Source organism: Podarcis tiliguerta, assembly GCF_965153285.1.
Source record: "Podarcis tiliguerta genome assembly, chromosome: 3".
NCBI lineage: Eukaryota > Metazoa > Chordata > Lepidosauria > Squamata > Lacertidae > Podarcis > Podarcis tiliguerta.
Window position 1 is genome coordinate 54,872,108 of NC_139536.1, and position 19,031 is coordinate 54,891,138.

The 19,031-nt window shown below is 39.7% G+C and overlaps 1 protein-coding gene and 1 long non-coding RNA gene across 13 annotated transcripts in view; one reads left to right on the forward strand and one right to left on the reverse strand.

Annotated features, from left to right (window-relative positions):
* The window catches only part of ESR1 (estrogen receptor 1), a 204,086-nt gene that overhangs the window by 97,059 nt on the left and 87,996 nt on the right, over positions 1–19,031 (reverse strand). For 11 of the 12 annotated variants that reach the window (XM_083434998.1, XM_083434996.1, XM_083434991.1 and 8 more), the window contains one exon: positions 13,361–13,863. In XM_083434998.1, the coding sequence (XP_083291124.1) occupies positions 13,361–13,794 (434 nt within the window). In that variant the 5' untranslated portion in view covers positions 13,795–13,863. Of the gene's footprint in view, positions 1–13,360; positions 14,050–19,031 lie in introns of those variants that run through there. The other variant, XM_083434989.1, reaches the window with a different exon arrangement.
* On the forward strand, positions 12,000–17,911 carry LOC310675090. Its single transcript, XR_014509939.1, has 2 exons — positions 12,000–12,100; positions 17,716–17,911. It is a non-coding gene; the product is annotated as an uncharacterized lncRNA (long non-coding RNA).

Sequence of the window (19,031 nt, forward strand, 5' to 3'; positions counted from 1 at the left end):
AGAGGAAGAGTTTGGATTTGATATCCCGCCTTTCACTCCCTTTAAGGAGTCTCAAAGCGGCTAACATTCTCCTTTCCCTTCCTCCCCCACAACAAACACTCTGTGAGGTGAGCGGGGCTGAGAGACTTCAGAGAAGTGTGACTGGCCCAAGGTCACCCAGCAGCTGCATGTGGAGGAGTGGAGACGCGAACCCGGTTCCCCAGATTACGTGACTACCGCTCTTAACCACTACACCATACTAAACACATTCAAACATGCACAGGCGACGGCTGCCAAGTCCTGCCCTCTCAGGAGCATCACTAGAGCCCACCACGAATTCCAGGGCAAAAGTCTGAAGCAGGGAGCCATTTCCACCCATGGAGACCCCCTGTATGATTTAGATGGCTGTGGTAGAATTACTGTAGAATTGCGAAACAGTAATCACACAAAAGGAAGAACACTCTTTGGGTCTGTTAAATCACTGTACCTAACTGGCCACTAAAGCCATTATCTTCCAAAGAAACTTGCCTGACCAGTTCAGCAGCTCTTCTACTAGATTCTACGCAGGCCTAGAAGGAACCCAGAGTATATACCCGCTACAAACTCCTAACAATACTTTAACTAATAGTAGTCCTGTTCAGCAAGGATTCACGTCCTATGAATTTACAAAGTACATCAAACAAAAGCAGAGTGAAGTGAAACAAGAAGGAATCAATGCAAAACCCAAACAAAACACTGCATGAATTTGGTTTTGGACTTTACATCTTTTCTCCACAGGACAAACGGGCACAGGGCAAAGGGCTAATGAAGCCTGCTACTCGTTCCACTCCCAGTCTCAGCCTCTGAGGCTTCTTTTCAAATAAACAAACAGCCTGTTGGCAGAGAGATAGGACTGTATGTCACATCTAGTTTGGCCCTGAAACAGACAGTTGTTGAAATGCTTCTGTGGTCTGTTGAATGCCACAGAAATGTTGAATGAACTCCTGCTGGCTCATAAATGCAGGAAAAACTAGGGCTAGGCATTTCCTGCAGCTCCAATATTGATATATTACTTTCCCATTCTATGTGAAACCAGTACAACTTGGACTGAAAAGCTAGTGTATGAGTTGCATTTTGTCAGTCTGTCAGAATCTCATTTCCTCAGAATTCCACATATAGTGTACTCAATTATACTTTCATTCTTCTAGGTGGCTTACATAATGGCTTATTACTTGCAGAACTGCCAAAAAAATGAAACCACACCATTTCTGTTGCCATACTGCTATCTCTACTACTCTCTCTTTGCTTATATGAGCAGTCTCGATATTTCTATTTCTGCCTCTTTTTCAACTATTATCATTTTATATAATTATAATTATCATCACCATCATCACAATACTATACTGCTCTTAAATTCCTGGTGGTGGAGTGTGTGGTGAGAAATTAAAAGATGCCTCCTTCATGCTCACCAGAAGTGTGCCCAGAAAACAGAAAGTGAGGAGGCCACAGTTGGAAAACACCACAGGAAATAAGACAGTGAGAATAGCCATCAGAACCAAACTTGTCCCATCTGCAGACTGTTCTTGTCTCACCTGTGAATGATGAGCACTAGTAATGTTAGTAGGATGCCATCACTAAAAATGATGAAACAGAAGTAACCACTGTGTGGGGTTATTCAGAGGTTCTGAGTAAGTGGTCAGCAATATGCTGAAGACACACAGCTCTTTAAACCTGCATGTGTGGCAGTGATGTGCTGAACCAATGTTTTGCCTCAGTAATGGACTGGATGAGAGCTAACAAACTGAAGTTCAACCCAGATAAGACTGAAGCACTGTTAATGGCCAGATTGCTCACTAGCACATGATGATTTGGGCATATTACACCAATCCTGGCCCGACTGCACTGGCTGCCGATTAATTTCCATGCTCAATTCAAAGTGTTGGTTTTGACCTATAGAGTCTTCAATGGCTCAGGACCACAATACCTCAAGGATCACCCTCTCCTCATATGAACTGACCTTGACTCTGCGGTCATATCTGATGCCCTTCTTTGTGACTCCCCCACAAGAGGTCCAGAAGGTGGCAACATAGGAACGGGCCTTTTCTGAGGTAGCTCCCTGTTTGTGGATTGCTCTCCTCAAGAAGGCTTGCCTGGAACCTTCATTACATATCTTTAGGCACCAGGTGAAAATGTTTCTCTTCAGATAGGCACTTGGCTGGGGAGGGGAGAATTATTGGTTTGGTTTGCTTTTGCCTTTGCCTTTGCTTTTGCTTTATTGTGCATTTTGTGTTTCCATTTTGTGAACCGCCCTGTGATCTTCAGGTGAAGGGCAATATGTATGTATGTATGTATGTATGTATGTAAATAAATGGAACAGTGATGTGTCAGTTCCCCGTATTATATTGGTGCAGCTGGTTATACTGTACCTGCCTAAGTATAGAACCTTACATTTGTCCCTTTTGACATTGATTTCATTCACTTTGGCCCAGCCTTCCCTTCCTTAACTTGGAAAAATCACATTATGGTTTTTCAGTTTGTGAATGAGGATCCATATGAAGTTGTCTGTACCACATTACATGTCTCTGAGAAGACCACAAGCAAGCATGCTTTTGATTGTCATGAACTACTCTGATTGGACATTTATGAAGAAGACTAATGGAAACCAGTAAACGACATTTGGTACATGATCATAATTCCGTGTACATAATTCTCTGCAACTGCCACTTTTCAGCTGTTACTGGATATAGCAGTCAAGAAGCTAGGAGCATGGCATATACCTAAAAATATACAAACTTATACACACTAGGTCCAAGCTAGTGTTATGAAAGTTGCTGGATGTTTTGCCTTTAACTTCAAGTTTAAGATAACTGCTGCCATTGTTTTTCCATAGGCTTCTTACTGTATTTTATAGGTATTTCATATACCTACAAATATATCAAGTTCATAATATGCAGAATTATTCAAATAAGCTTGAATGGCATGCCCATTTAGGTAACTGTAACAAAAACTGTAACCTGACATTTAGGAAAATCTAGATTTATAGACAGTTTCTCATTGATGCAGTAGTAATTTTTCTGATTCTTCAGTCTAATAAATTTCATAATTCTTTTATAGCAGATAACTGGTCTAATGTAGCCAACCTAGAACAGTTTTCAGTTTGCTTAAGTATCTTAAACTTTATGAATGAGTAACATATAATGTCTTTCAACAGGCTATTAAAAAGGATCACAGCATTCATGAAAAGCAAATTCTGTCCATTCTTCATTTTAAAAATAAGCCAAATTGATTCTCCCTCCCACCCTGTAATTTTCCCATCATTTAATGATTTCCTGCTGAGTCAGATATAGGAATGTTCTCTTTCATAACTATACCAATGCTGCTAGTCATACTATTAAGTTTTATGGATATTATAAAACAGTCCATAATAAGAAAGCAAATTACAGACAGCAGGTGGGCATATACTGCTACCAATCTGCCCAATGTTAAGTCACTGCACCAAAGAACTTGCTATGGTGTGAAGAGGCCCTAGAAAGAGAGCTGCAAGTGTCCCGTAAACTTATCAGGGCTCGTAAAATATAAATTCTAATAACATACATCCATATCACATCCTGGCAAGTGCAGCTACCCTTAATATTGCAAAATCAAAACGGCAAAAATAAATAGCCTCTGTGGCTTCTTTGAACTTGGGTGAAACAAGTACTGTGTTGTACTGTATTGGTCTAGGTCAGGAACAGAGGGGCCATTTTTTAAGGCGAGGGCCACATTCCATTCTGGGAACAGTTCAGGGGCCACATTTCAGTGGGGGAGAAATGAATGTAAATTTTATCTTTGTATAGTAGGCTAACTGCAGATCCACCCCCTGAGGGCAGAAACATGAGCACAGGTGGGATACAACTTTGGGATTAAAAAATGGCCACAACTTTATTGATTAGATGTGGGTAAGCTTTGGCTCAGACACTGGGTGTGTATCCTGCATCAGTCTGCAGGGAGAAGTTTAGACAGAGTTGTGGCCTGGGTTATGAGCCACTTCAAGACACAGGTCAACTAAGCTGGCCCTCTCCAGGCTGCTTTTGGACATTATATGACCTGTCTGTCCACCACTTGGCTTCAGGACAGAAACTTCAACCCAAACCTGTTTACTGTACCACTAAGAAAAAAACTTATGCCAACACTGTGCCCTCCAGAGCTTGTTGAACTATAATTCCCATAATGCCTGATCACTGGCCATATTGGTATCCCTAGTCTAGAAAAAAGGGGACAGTGGCAACACTCAGACATAAGATGGGGGAAAAGATACAGGAACATGTCTGTGTATAGATAATCTTTTCTGACTTCTCCATTAGACATGTTTGGTAAAGTGTGTGTATTGCTGAATAACTGTTCTTAACGGATTTCTGTGCACCGCTGTATGGACACTCAGTAACCTAATTCAGTGCTGACATTAAGTAAATATACTCTTAGTTTCTGTGGTTATCTGATGGCTTTAATGGGAGTCTGGATGAGAGGCCAGACTGAAAGAGGTCATTGAAGCCATCAATTGTCGACAGAAGAGTGGCTTCCTGTGAGGATTAATGAAAGGTGATTTTTGTGCACTTTGTAGTAAATTATAAAGCTGCTAGGAGCTGTGTGCACTTCAGTTCTTAACCCCTATAAAAATGTGTGCTTTATTTGTTAGTACCACAATGTACTTGGTTGCTGGTTATTTCACTCTTAATATCTGATTGCACTGGAAATATTTGTCATATCTGATTCTGATTTTTTAAAACTAACTGGTATCAATTGGTACGATCGATAGTTCATTTTATAATAAATCTAAAATGTTATAATATCCAGACTATCAAAATGAATTATTTATTTGGATTGCTGTATTATGTTTTGAGCTGAATTGGCATGTTGACAGTTACTGCATTGATTTGATTTGTGGAAAAGCGGCATACAAATTGAAACAAGAATGACAACAATAATAAATGTAGTAGTTACTTACTTTGAAGTCTGCTACTTTAGTCTTTATTATAATAGGAAGTAATTGGTGTTTATAGGTCTTAACTAAAACACATAAAGTGCAAACACACAATCAGAATAGATTTGGACTGTAAAAAGTTCTACGCATGATATCAAGGCAACCTGCAAAAAAACCTTGCTCAGTCTGGAAAGCTCAGAGGTTTTCCCTTTTGGATTTTCTAGAGACATTGAGGAAAGAAATCTGCTGATTTATTCCTGTGAGTCTGTCACAGGAATCACTTATCATTAAGTGGCGACTCTTTCCACTTCCCTTCAGGGCCTATGCACTGTGATTGTTGGATGTGTTTAACTACCAATTAGTATGTGTCCTTCCTGGAATGAAGCAAAACTTTATACAGTAAGCCCGCAACTAACGTGGGGGTTACGTTCCAGGGATCGTGCCTAAAGCCAAAATAGCATATAGTCAAAATACATTGGGTTCAATGGCAGGTGGGATTGCCAAAGTCTTTTCCCCTGCACACTCCTCTCCTCCTGTCAGACCCCTTTTTAATTTAATTTTATTTTTGCAAGCGAGTAAAGCTGAATGTGCACAAGTTAAGTGTGCATAATTTGAGAGCTTACTATATTCTCAGCATGTGATAAACTAGGAAAATGGCCTATATCAGAAAGCATAGTTGAACAATGGATTCATATCCATGACCAAACCACACTGCTTGGACTGAACAATAATGTAGGGTGACCACATGTCTCACTTTACAAAGGATAGTTCTCTTTGTCTTGTCTGTGCCTAGTTTAAAGAAAAAGAATGTAAGAAGGGCCTTGAAGTAGATTATCAAGAGTCAGCATCTAGACAAAAAACTTAACAGGCACACAAGGTCACCTTGCCACAGTCTTCCCAACTATGGTGAGAGGTATGATATTTGTCTTTAAATTCCAGTAATTATTTCTAATTACATACACATCATATACTGTGCAAATTTAATGCAACCCTGTATCCTCTTTTGTCCTTGGTTTTGGCATTTCCTCCTTTCTTACAGTGCATGAATGGCCACACTCTGTCTACACTAATGAAATTTGCATGTCCCGTTGACAACTTGCAAAGGAAAAGAACACAAGAGACTTCCATTAAATAATAAAAAAATGGTTCCAGTGCTAATACTGAGCATGTGTAGCCCTTCTATAGGTCAGCCTTTGCAAAATATGTTATTATGAATAATAAGCATCTGTGTAGTGTTTTACCGACATCATTCTGTAATTCCTACAACAATCCTTTAAAATCGGTCAGTGCTGATATTTGCATATTGCCAATGCAGGAAGGAGGCCTGAGGCTAAGAGGCAGCACCTTTCTCAATTTTTCAGTAGGTTCACAACAGCAGTAACTGGTGATCACACAATCAACTAACATTGAGGATTAAATCAACACCATTTAGCTTTCTGCTAAGTTGCACTTCATCAGTTTCACACTGGAGTTTCCCTTTGAAATGTGCAAGAAGTGAGAGTTGAACCACTGATTTGGTTCGCAGATGTACAGCTCAGTCACAGCTATTATGCTACCTTAACTCTATTTTGAGACAGAGAGAGGGCAAAAAATATTCCAGCTAGCTATATAAATTTTGCCCATCATACTTAAAATTCATTGTATAAGAGCTGTGAAAAGTCACATTCCAAGTAAAACAGGCTGCACTGCTTCAGCCAAATGGATGCTATTAATGGCAGTGCACACCAGAGGCGGCACCAGGTCGAAAAAGTAGAAGCGGCAAAATATATTTCTACATCATATGATAATGAAAGGAATGTAGAAAGGGGGGCAAGTGAGGGGTCAGCTCCTTATTTGGGGGGCCACTTGCCCCCTCTCTGGTCCCGCCTCTGATGTACACCACCAACACAGTCTTGCTGCCTGAGGAAGATGGCACCCGTCTTCTATGTGCTGAACGCAGACAAACTAGCACATAAACCTTATTTCAATACTGGCGATGGGACCACTCTCTCCACCATTCCTGCAGATAGCTGGCAGGCTTAGGGGGTGCAAGACATGCTGTATGGCAAACAGCTCTGTCCTACACCACCAGTTCTGCCACCCGAGGTGCCCACCTCTCTCTGCCGAGTACTAGAGCCAGCCTTGTTAGCCTATACGTGTCTCACAAACTGGCATACTTTTATCTTTTTATTAGTAATGGGTGGGGGGAAGTATCCATGTTTTGTAGTATATTTCATAAAATGTAACTTAACAAAATAATCCCACATCCTCAAAAAAGCATATATATTGAGATCTGTTTATGCAAAACACTTGAAATTTAAACAATTAGACCACAATCTGGCTAAGGTTAAGCACACTTCAGTCTAATTAGTTTCACCGGAAGAAACTGGATCATGTTCATAAGAATAAAAAAAATGCTTTTAAAAACAGATGATGAGTCAACTATGAATCCTTTACCAGTTTATAGCGCCCAAAGCAAATAATTTCCAAAACAGAACTGAATATATTCTAAAACACATAAATAGCATGCTTCATTTTTTCATTATTTCACTAGCAGTTTAACCAGTGTTGACACGCTACACTACAACTGTTAAGAGAGCCACCAGAGAGCACACAGTGTACCCACTCTTTTCACTGCTTCTGGTAAAGCGGATCCATAACAACAGCTTTCTTCTTCCCCTGAGCAATGATAATTAATTAGTAATAATATCTTCTGTTACTTTTTTTCAGCTAGGGTATCAGCTACAGACTGTCTATACCAGTGGGCTCAATCAGTGTGCAAGGACTCAACAGTGTAGTGTGAAAAACTTTTGTATTGTTTGACAGATGGCTAGCAAAGGCTTAAAGGTGACATTAGAGTGCAAGGCAACAAGGATTTTAATAATTGCCAGCTGAGATCAAGGTCAACATCAAGACCAGAAGAGGTAACTCCTATATCAGACTCTTCTCAATCTGGCAATGCATAAATAGGTAGAGAAGTTATTCTAACCTGTTACTGTGAGCACTGAAGGGTTTTTATAAGTGGCTATTTAGCTCAGCTGGATACAGAAGCATTTCGGCTGCTTTAACAGCATGAGCACATTCAGCCACGCTGAGCTTTCTAGTCGCAATTCTGCTGGATTACAAAAGAAGGTCTTCTCTACCTTGACCCCATCTGTAACATGCTCCTCATGCTGCTCAGAGAGAGTTGCAAGCGCATCGTTGAAAGGATAGACACTGGATGTAAAGAAAGGTTTGGGCAATCAGCTAAAAATACCACTAGCAGCAGTATAGGGCAGACAAGTAGTCTGCCAGTCCAAACGTGGGGAGATGTGGAGCAGGCACTTGTTTGTGTTGGGTAGAGGAAGTAGGCTGTATGCAGAGACCCATCTTGGATCCTGCAAGTGTTAGAATATAAGCCAGGCTAGCTTCCTGGTGAGGTGATTGCCTGGGTGATGGGGAAACAAAGGAAACGGATCTGTGTGAGGTGACAAATGGGTGGGGCTGGTAGTTAGAAAAAGACAAATGCAAGAGTTGAAAGTTGTAGTGACATGGGCCAGATGTAAAGCAGCAAGCTGGGAGTAGAGAGAGACAGAGCAATGTCTGATGTCTGTTTGAATCCAAGGCTGTGGCTATGGGAGAAACAAGACCCTTTTGATGTGTTAATGCTGTGAACCCCTCCACTGTAGGGCCAGGTTGTATAGGTGTGTAAATAAACCATATATCATAAAGACACTACAGTCTCCACTCTGCCTCATAGTCCAAAAGGAAACACGAACCCAGGGAAAGGACCTGGAACCCCTGGAATCTCGCACTGCTCGAACATCGGGGTGACATACAATAGCACCCATGAGTTCTAGGGATCAGGGAGCAATGGAAAGCTACCAAGTGGCAGAGGTGAGTTGAGGACCCTAGCAGAGGAAAGCTGTTGGCCATGAATGCTCTGTATTTCTGTGCCTGCTCTCTTGAATGTAAAGTTCAAGGAGTAACACCAGTCCTCAGTCTTAACAATAACAATGAGCTATAATGGCACTGACAAGAATGAGGAGAGAAGGGGGATTCTAATTGGAATAAAATGAAGCATGTCAATGAAAGCGCCCATTATCTGAACTGAAAATAGTTTATTCTTATTGCTTCTTCCTCCACTTTCATTCAGATTGTGCAAGCAGGGGAGGAAAGCCATGCCCTCGTGGAAGCCAGACTACTCTTTGCTTTGCTGCAGCCAAGAACAAACTTCAGCAGAACCGTTTCTAGTACTCTAAACACAGGGAAACTTTAAAAGCAACATTCAACTATATTGATCAACACCATCCTTGCCAATTATCAGAGCGATGATGTAATTGCAGGCTTCAAAGAAGCAATTTCTGCTCACAGAAAAATTTCAGGAGGGTGGCAATACATCAGATGTTACCTTTGCACATGGCACACACATCAGGCAAATATGTAAATCAGATTATTATATATCTACAGCTGGGACATGTTGTAAAATCTTATTTGTAAGAACTGTACCCTCATTTTTCACAAGGCTATATCCCAGTCCTGCCCAACTGAATGCCCTTCAGATGTCTTAAGGCTCCAATTCCTATCAGCTTTACCAGCATAAATAATGGGGGTTGTAGTTCAGAATGCCAGGCTGGAAACAGCTGATGAGCTTCTCGCAATGCATACCAAAAGGCATCCCAGTAATAAAACTAAAAATGTATTTGCCACAAACAGTGCTTTTAGTATGAAAGAATGAATGAATTTACTCTAACTTTTCCTTCCACGGTCATTTGTGAGCATTCAGTTACCATAGTAAACTTCTAGTGCTGTTTAGGGCTAAGTGGTGGCAACTGAAATCTTCTTCTTTACAGCTCTATGCAATGCTAAATTGCCTGCTTTGTTACTCAATGCCTGCCATGGAGGGCTCAGTCAAACAAGTTCAAGTGCCAACTCAGTCCTTAACTAGCTAAAAGTTACAGTATCTTAGCTTCAACTCCCTGTGTACAGATTTTTTTTTAAAAAATAATAATTCCTAGGGGGATGCTTTTAGTAATGACATTGAAACTGTATGAGAATTTAGCATATAACACTGCAATCTAAAAAATTCTTCCATTAAAACTAATGGAACTTACTTCCAAGTAAGCATAGTTAACCTCTTGAACATTATAACATCTTAAACACTAGAGAGTAGCAGTACAAACCTATGCATGCCTACTCAGAAGTCTCACTCAATTGTTTACATATTTACAGCCATTGATAAACTAAGTGGTTCAGTAAGACTTACTTGTGGGCTGAGTCACAAATGGAAATAAATCTACATTGTAGTGTTAGAAAAATATACGAAAAGAGTCCAGACCACTGACGGTTTGTTAACTTGTAAGAGACCTAACCACAAACTTAAATATCATAAGCAATTCTTTTAAGAAACCTAAACTATTTAATTCAATATTTTTATCATTTATAGCTGAAAAAATTATAGGGAGTTTTTAAACAGTGTGTTTAAAATTTGAAGAGTCTGCAAGCCTATGCATTCTTCCTTATCAGTAATGTTTACATAACTCAACAGGACCAAATTCTGAGTAAGCACATGTAGAATTTCAACATGCATTAATTTAAAATGTATATAGATGCGGCTACTAATCTTTTAAAATGCTATTTTTATAATATCAAGTGAAGAGTATTTCTACTATTACAGTGTCTGTTAAAGCACAGTAATAAAATTTTGCAATAGAGCAATATTTTAAAAGTAGAAGTAACATTTTATTTTTAAAACACAATGAAAAAAAGAGCGTAAAATGCTTGAAAGGTTTTTGGACAAAAAGAGAGGCATACTACCAAACACACTGTATTTTCCAGAATACAGCTCCTCCGAAAAGTCCAAAGAGAAAGAAGAATAACACTAGCCAAAATATACCTCCAATTCTTTTTCGAATGCTGATATCACCTCATTTGGGCAATCCATAAAAAAATTAAATGCTCCATCGTAACTTAAATGCCACCTTAAGGCCACAATGAAAAATTATATTCCACTATGAACTCTACAAGATAACACAGTTGAAAACTAAATATTTTATTTTCTCTCAAGTCTAGTGGAACTGAGGCTAAAGAAGCCAAACCATACTAGGCTTAGTGAACCATTATCTAATTCTACTGAAGTCATGTTAAGCAATATAGTAAACACAGAAAGCAGGAGCTGTGTGGCAGTTCCATTCACTCCATGACTGGAAAAAACCCTGTAGTCTTTATGTCTGAGTTTTTAGAACTATCTCTCTTTCTCTCTATATATATACGAAGTACTATTAAAATGATTTTGTCTAAATGGAATGATCATCATTGGAGCTTTCACAAAACACCAAGAGAAATCAATTGCAAATAACTTTGTGTATATTATATAGTCACAAAAGTTGGTAATACATGGCTATTCCTCAAGAACTACTTTTGTTGTCACTATTCTGTGGCTTTGTATAAAGCTCAAAATAAATAAAAAATTGTCCAGTAGCACCTTAGAGACTAGCTAAGTTTGTTCTGGGTATAAGCTTTCATGTGCATGCACACTTCTTCAGAAATGTGTATCTGAAGAAGTGTATACCTAAAGAAGTGTATACCTAAAGAAGTGTATATCTGAAGAAGTGTGCATGCACATGAAAGCTTATACCCAGAACAAACTTAGCTAGTCTCTAAGGTGCTACTGGACAATTTTTTATGTATTTCGATTGCGTCCGACCAACACGGCTACCTACCTGAATTTGGTATAAAGCTGTTGTTTTCCAGTTTAGGCAAACAACATCTTCCAGACAGTACATTCTTCATTCTGATATGTGGCAGGTTGCATACTCAGCAGCATCTCATGCCCTAGTAGGCCTAGTGGGTGGCCTTTTTAATCTTCTTGTAATCTCCACTAGAGGAATGTATTAGGAACCTGCTAGGTCAGTTTATGTTCCATTTCTTTCTATTTATCTATTTATCATTAAATTTCCATCCTGCGCTTTCTTCTAAAGGAGCCCACAGTGGTTCCATGTTGGTTGTACACTTGTTCTAATCTCTTTGGCACTGTTGTAACTTAACAGCACTTTCCCCCAACAGTTCAAAGTTATCTGTTTTTATGTCCCATGGAACATGTTTGTTTGTGTTTTAAAACAGGCTCAGCAAGACTTTGGCGAGTGACTTTCGGCTTCTCCGGCAATACATAACCAAAACACATGCCATGGCTAAAATCCAGCAATAGGTTCTGCGTTTGAAGGTGTAAGTATGGCAGATAACAAATTATAAATATTGCAGGAATTATTACTTCTGGTTTTACAGTCTGTTTGCTGCTCAGGAATCCTTGGATTTCTAGGAACCAGCAAGGAAATCTCAAGTAGAGCAGAAAGCACATTCACGTCAATGCAGCAAACTATTTTGCATAATTATGCTCCCAATATTCTTGGAACAGATCCCCAAATGTGATCACAAATGCAGAAGAGGTGCATATTAGAGTATTATTTGCAATAATAATAATAAGTGGTGTTTCAATCCCTCTCTGGATCCTCCACTTAGTTTCATTACTGATGCATGTGTGTGCAAGTTGTACTTGATTCGACGAAAGTCAACATAATAAATTATATAGTTGGTGGGAGAGTTAAGCAATACTTTCTGTTTCATGCTTTTATGATTTCTGTCACCATTGTACCAGCCACATTCCCCCAGCAAGTTCAAAGAGCCCTAAAATCTCTTTATAGATGCAGGCCTATTAAAGCGCCAATGTATGCTACTCCCCCTCATTCTCCGAAAGGAAAGGATTTTTTTTTAAAAAAAATAATCTTATCAGCTCTGAGACTTCTCTTAGTGTACTACAAGTTACAGAGAAAAAACATCTGAGAAGCCGATCTTTTAAAACACACCATTGACTGAGTGTGCGCACACAAGTATTGTTAGGACTACCTTATTTCCCCTCCGTGGCCTTAGGTGCACTTTCTAAAAGCTTCTTTATGACTGAAGAACCATCTTTAAGTTAATCACAACTATTTGGAAGGGCAACCCTCTAATTTTCTGAACACTTCATATAAAAGTCAATTGATGCAGTGTAAGGGCAGACGTGGAAAAATCTTTTCTGTCCACGGACTTAACATTCAAACATGTAAACATATAGAAGGAACAGATTGGTATAATTCAAAAAACTCTTGCATTATAGCTGCTCTTCCATCTGAATTTGCTAGCGTTTCGTTTTGTCCTGTCCTAGCCCTGGGCTTCAGGGTTGTTTTCCCTCCCCAAGGCAGCCCAACTTGTTTTTCATATGCATTTCGCTTCTAGCGTACACAGCAACAATTACCCAACCGTCACAACAGACATTTTGATTTACACCACACTATCGCTGAGTCGAATAATTCAGCGGTGACTCAACAATTCTGATGGCATAACTCCCCAGAAAGAAAGAAATCACGCTTCTCTCTCTCTCTCTCCCCTTGCTTTAAACACTGTTTTATACACCTGCTCTGTTTCAAATAAATCAGTAGCATGACTTACCTGTAGAAGGCTGTTGGGGCCGCTTCTCTCATCGCAAAGCTGTTCGGTTCGTTCTCAAGGTAGTAAGGTACCTGCTGGCTGGGGTGATGAATGAAAGGTGAAAGCTGAGGTGCCGTCTGTAAGAACACAACAGGGCTCGGAGGAACATTATTCAAAGAATGAAATCCTCCCAAGTTGCTGGACCCAAATGACTCTGTCGTAGGGGCATAACTGAGGCTGGGTGAGCTGTACACCGGAGCAGTAGTGGAAAAATCATAAGCGGCACCTTCTGGGTAGTTGAAAACTCCAGTTTTGCTGCTGTCCACATACATTTCGCTAATCGGCCGCTCCAGAGGAATCTTCAGCTGAGGTCTGCTGAGAGGCTCTAGTTCATTGCCTTGTATCTGGTGCAGTAAAGCGACACTGGAGGTTTTTGTGTGAAGGGTCATGGTCATTGTTAGTGGCAGAGAGGGTGCTATATCTTGGTAGGGTGTTAGAAGAAGAATCAGCAGCTGGCAATCCACCTGAAAAAAGAGCAGAAATCAGCTTGAAATAGGGCAAAACCCATGTTTTCTGGCTAACAGATCTGAGTATGCATGCATCCAGCTAGTCCCAGCAAGGAGGAAGATATAACTGAGCAGAGTCTAAGCACAGGGAACAGTGTCGCTCCTGCTCTCTCTCACTCTCTGACTCTAACTTGAAGTACTTCTCATCTGAGCTAATATGCTTTACAACAGTGCTGGCAATAGGCCAGATACTTTTGCCTTGCACTGGCATTGGTTTAAACATCACTTGAAAAACAATTAACTCTGGATTTATACCAAATCATTGTTTCAATGTACTAGTTGTTTTAAGTTTTCTCTTTATGTGGCTCTGATAATCAAAGGCAGGCACTGAGGAGCAAATGGGTTGGGGCTTTTAAGTATTCCGAAGGCTAGCACGGAGCCTCGTCTGTTCATGTTGTATACCCCTACCAGGCTTCAGTTATTCTTTCTCTATCTACTTCCTGTCCTGTTCATTTTCATGTTTGTTAGAAATATGGAAAGTGTATACTGTAATGACCCTGGGTAGGACTACAGTGTAGTTGAGACGTGGCACAGTAAAGTGTGTTTTTGTGAAGGCACACTTGCTTGCTCGTGTGCAGCCAGCCACAGACTGTCAAATTCCAGAAATCAAAGAGTGTTATGTATCTAAGTCAGAGAAAAGGCACACAAACATGCCTACTGCAATTATCATGACTCCTGGTATTTAGTAGCAGAAAGCATTTTTTTTTTAAGAAAGAAAGAAAAGAAAGAAAAGTTAAACCTGCAGTTATGCTGCCATTGTGCTTATCAGCATGCGTCTTTCCTTTGAATTGCGAAATCAAATAAAAATATAAAGTGAAATCAGTCATTGCTTAAACATGTAGCCTCTTGACATTTAACCACATGTTAGCTGCATGGAAAACAAAGAGCTAATAAATCCAGCAACAACAACCAAAAGTCTAGGGTTTTTTATCTTCAATTTAACATTGAGACCAAACTATAAAAAACAGAGCTTTGAAAATATCTAAAGGGATCATTTTAACATATTCAAATAAAAAGAAATTTAAGACAAAACAGACTTCAAAATAATTTATTTTGCCATCTCATGATTTTTAACTTTGTAGAAACAAAAAAGCCATTAAATTATTCAAGTAGATAGCTTCACAGCTATCTATGCTCTGCTGGTTAAAAAACAAACAAAACCTTTTGTGAAACTGAAACATAGATAGCCAAGTGAATGTATGAATGCAATTCCATACTTAAATGCTTAATTGTTATTCAGATTATAAACCCTGATACAAATGATAGATTGTTTTAAACATTTTTAGCATATACAACAAATAACATGCAGAGAGATGAATACACGAATTTGCCTCTATAACAAGAAAAATAGTTTTGAAACAATTTTATCACAAATCATGAAAAAGGACTTTGTTACAAATGAGTAACAAGGTGCATAATTACATAAGTTGTGTTTGCAGTGAATAACAAAATTGTACATTTTACAGAATGCTACCTTGTAATATACAGGTACCATTTACAGAAATCATATCTGAAGACGATTAAAGATATCTTGAATCTCTTTGGATCTTAATCTGCTAGTTTTAATAAATATTCACATTCATACTTGCCCTACTAGCTTTAATAGATGGCAGAAATCTGGTGAGGAATTATGGTTGTTGTAATTATACCTGATTTGCGCAAGAAGGAAATAAAGATGCACATACCTGAGGATACAGACAGATTCTAGAAAAACTCAACAAACATGCATGCATATATGCCCCAGAGCACAAGTGTGTGTGTGTGTGTGTGTGTGTGTGTGTGTGTGTGTATCTCTCTGAATGCACATGTGTTTGCAATTTTCATAAGACACCAATGTAACTCCGTTCGTATATCTTTATGTGAATGCAGTAGTGTTGGGTTGTAAGTTTAAAGCTGGCTAATGCATACAGGAAGTTTATTTGTGCAGCCATACACTTAATCTAGCATTATTATATTTTCCAAACCAGGGGTCCAATGAAATAAGAGTTACAAACACAAAGGGTAATGAACATGTTTAAATGGAATTTATACCACATTATTTTGAGGTTGGAAAAAATGCTACAGCAGAGGGCAGATTAGAGATTGAAGACAAATGTAATTACTGTACACAATTCCCTGACAATGTTAACATACCTGAATCATAATTTCAACATTAAACTGAACTTGCTGAGTTTAAGGGGAAAGGCGGAATCTAAACTAGACATCCAAACCAGGATCCCATTCCCGAGACAGGAACCCACAAATTCAACCTCTCACAAATTATGCCACGTAATCCAAACTAAAGTATGCAGACCAGGAGCAAATAGAGTGCAGCACATTATGGTGTCTGCAGAACACGAGTTCCAGAAAACTCAAGGAAGTGATCCAAAGCACATTCAACAGAAGGAGAAGACCTCTTAAGCTCTACCTTGACAGGATGAGGGTCAATAAACCAAAACTGAATTCTAAATATATGGGAAGGTGGCTCTCAGGTCTGGCGGATTAGAATTCTTCTGCTTCTGGAAGAATGGTACACTCCCCTAGAAGTAGCAGGTATGTAGCATGGAGGTCTCCTTGTTTGACAATGTCACATGAGAATCAGGTAGCCTTAGTGCAACAGAGTGCCTTCTAGTAGCTTTGACCGATTGGTCAGCTTTGGCTGTTTCAGGGCAGAGATAGCCTGGCAACATTTACCCTTGTTCTGGAAACGCTGTAGCTGGATTACATAGGGATTACCACCAGCCAACTAGGCTTTTCCATTTGGCTCATGAGGGCATTTTCCCATACCACAGCCACCTGCCTCTCACTTGACATCAGATGTCACACCAGGTGTGTGGGGAGGTAAAGATGCAGCTGGATTGGCCAACCTGTAGAAAGCAAGAGTGAACTCACCACGCTGAGGAGTACGGAGTACAATCCTGCCTAGTTTGGGTGCACTAGTGAGTTCCTCTGAACCCTCTAGGGGTGCTCCTCAAGGGAGTTCAATCCTGTTTGGACACTCTTTCACTTCACCCCCCAAGGGGCCAATTTTGACAGGCGGGTGGGACAAGGATAGTTTGGCCATGGTGATTCATGCATTGGCAACCTCAAGACTCAATGATTGCAATATGCTCCATGTCTGGTTCAGACACTACAGCTAGTATAAACATCATAGGCTAAACTGTTGGTGGAGACAGACTGCTGCCAACACCCCACTTCTGTGCTGAAAAGCTTTCACCAGCTGCTCATGTGCTACTGGGCCAGCTTCAGGCTTCTTGTATTTATTTGAGGTCATTGGGGGAGTCAGTTAGTAGTCCCCCATACACAGCTCATATTCATCAGGAGCAGTGTGTTCAGTATTGTAGGTCCAATTTTATGTAACTCCTTTCCAGTTGAGGTCCCTGTTGAATTTCTGGCAACTACTGGTAGTATCTTTCTGTCTCAAGAAACAATGGAGTGTGCCTCCAGGCAGTTGGGAGGGGGAGTGTCAAACTTCTGTGTTACCAATACTGAAGTGACCTTCCATAGTGTACAAGCCTAGGAAGTGTATGGAGGTCCTAGGCTGCCCAGAGAATGACATCCTCCCCTCGGCCTCACTAATGTGGTCCAAAAGAAAGCAGAGTCATATGTTTGGCACATGCTTGGCTCCGGGAGTTGCTAGAAGGAGGCATACAAGGTGCCATCCAACCACCTTAGGGACTCCACTAGGGATTTGTGTAGGGCTTCTTCTTGCCTTCTCTTCTCCCAAATATATCCCACAAGACAGAAGGCTTAGGATCGGAGCTTTCTTTCTCCTAGATGGGATACCTTCCCAGATTGTTAATCCCATCTGCCTCTCAATTTCCTCTACAGCACATGCAGAAATCACCTTCTTGACCGTTGAACCCCCTATTGATTTAATCCGCTCAATCCATCAGACTCTGATTTAATTGCTTTAACTAATATTTATTTTCATTAGATTGTATTCCTGGTACACTGCTTAGAGACCATTGTAATTAAGTGGTATATAAATTGTAGAAATATAAAATAAAATGAATAAATAAATAAACCCACCTGTCAGTCACCAGGTATCATTATAGTAAAAGCTTGCCCGGCATGTTTGTTGTCAGTTTCACATCTGTTCAGTTTTGTTTTGTTTCCATTCTGTTTTGTTTTCTGCAAATTGTTCTTTTAAACCACACAAAAGCTGTGTTTAAATTGTATACACTTCCTTAAATTGTATTTTTGTAAGCATTTTGTCCCAAAATACTCATTTTGGTATGCATCCCCTCCCTATACACATTTTTGTATACACTTCTAAAGCTGAGGACTACATTGCAAAATTCAGAGAAGTGTGAAATCCAATGAGTCCCTATGCTCCAATTTGCATATTAATCAGGAAAACACTTTTTTTTTTAATTCAGCATGTTTATGTATTATTATGTATCCCTACTTAAGACATTTTTATTTGGCAGGAATTTTAAACAATTATATCACCTCAGTCTGCTTTTGGTTTCTATAGTCTTTTGTTTCCTCTCAGTCTGTAAAGTACTAGGAAGTAATTTTATTGTATTTGCACTTTGAATAATTTTATGGCTGTTGTACACCATCAGAAATCCATTGGATGACAAGTATTTTTAAAAGCCAGTCTCTGTGATTGGCACCTGAATCCAACAAAGAGTCCATTATGTTTGCACTATGTGTGGGGTACAACCCAGCCCAATGCAAAGGACCTCGCCATCTCTTCTCCTCCTCTTGCCAACTCACCTACAGGGAATTAGAAGTTTTGGTGAAGGATGATGGGAACTGTAGTTCAGCAACATCTGGACAGCCAAAACGTTCTCCACATTTTGAATGAGCCTCTGTGAAAAAATCCTCTTCCCTAAAATAGGGGCCAGCATAGTCTAAATGCAACATTATTTATGTTATTTATTTCATAAAATCTATACACCGCTTGATTGTAGAAAACCTCAAAGCGGTTTACAAAATGATAAAACAATAAAATCAAGGAAAAATCACAACAATGCATTAAATCATTCAAAAGTTAAAATACTAAAGCAGATTAGAATTACTTCCTAAGCATCTGGGTAAAGATAAAGGGACCCCTGACCATTAGGTCCAGTCGTGGCCGACTCTGGGGTTGCGGCGCTTATCTCGCTTTATTGGCCGAGGGAGCCGACGTACAGCTT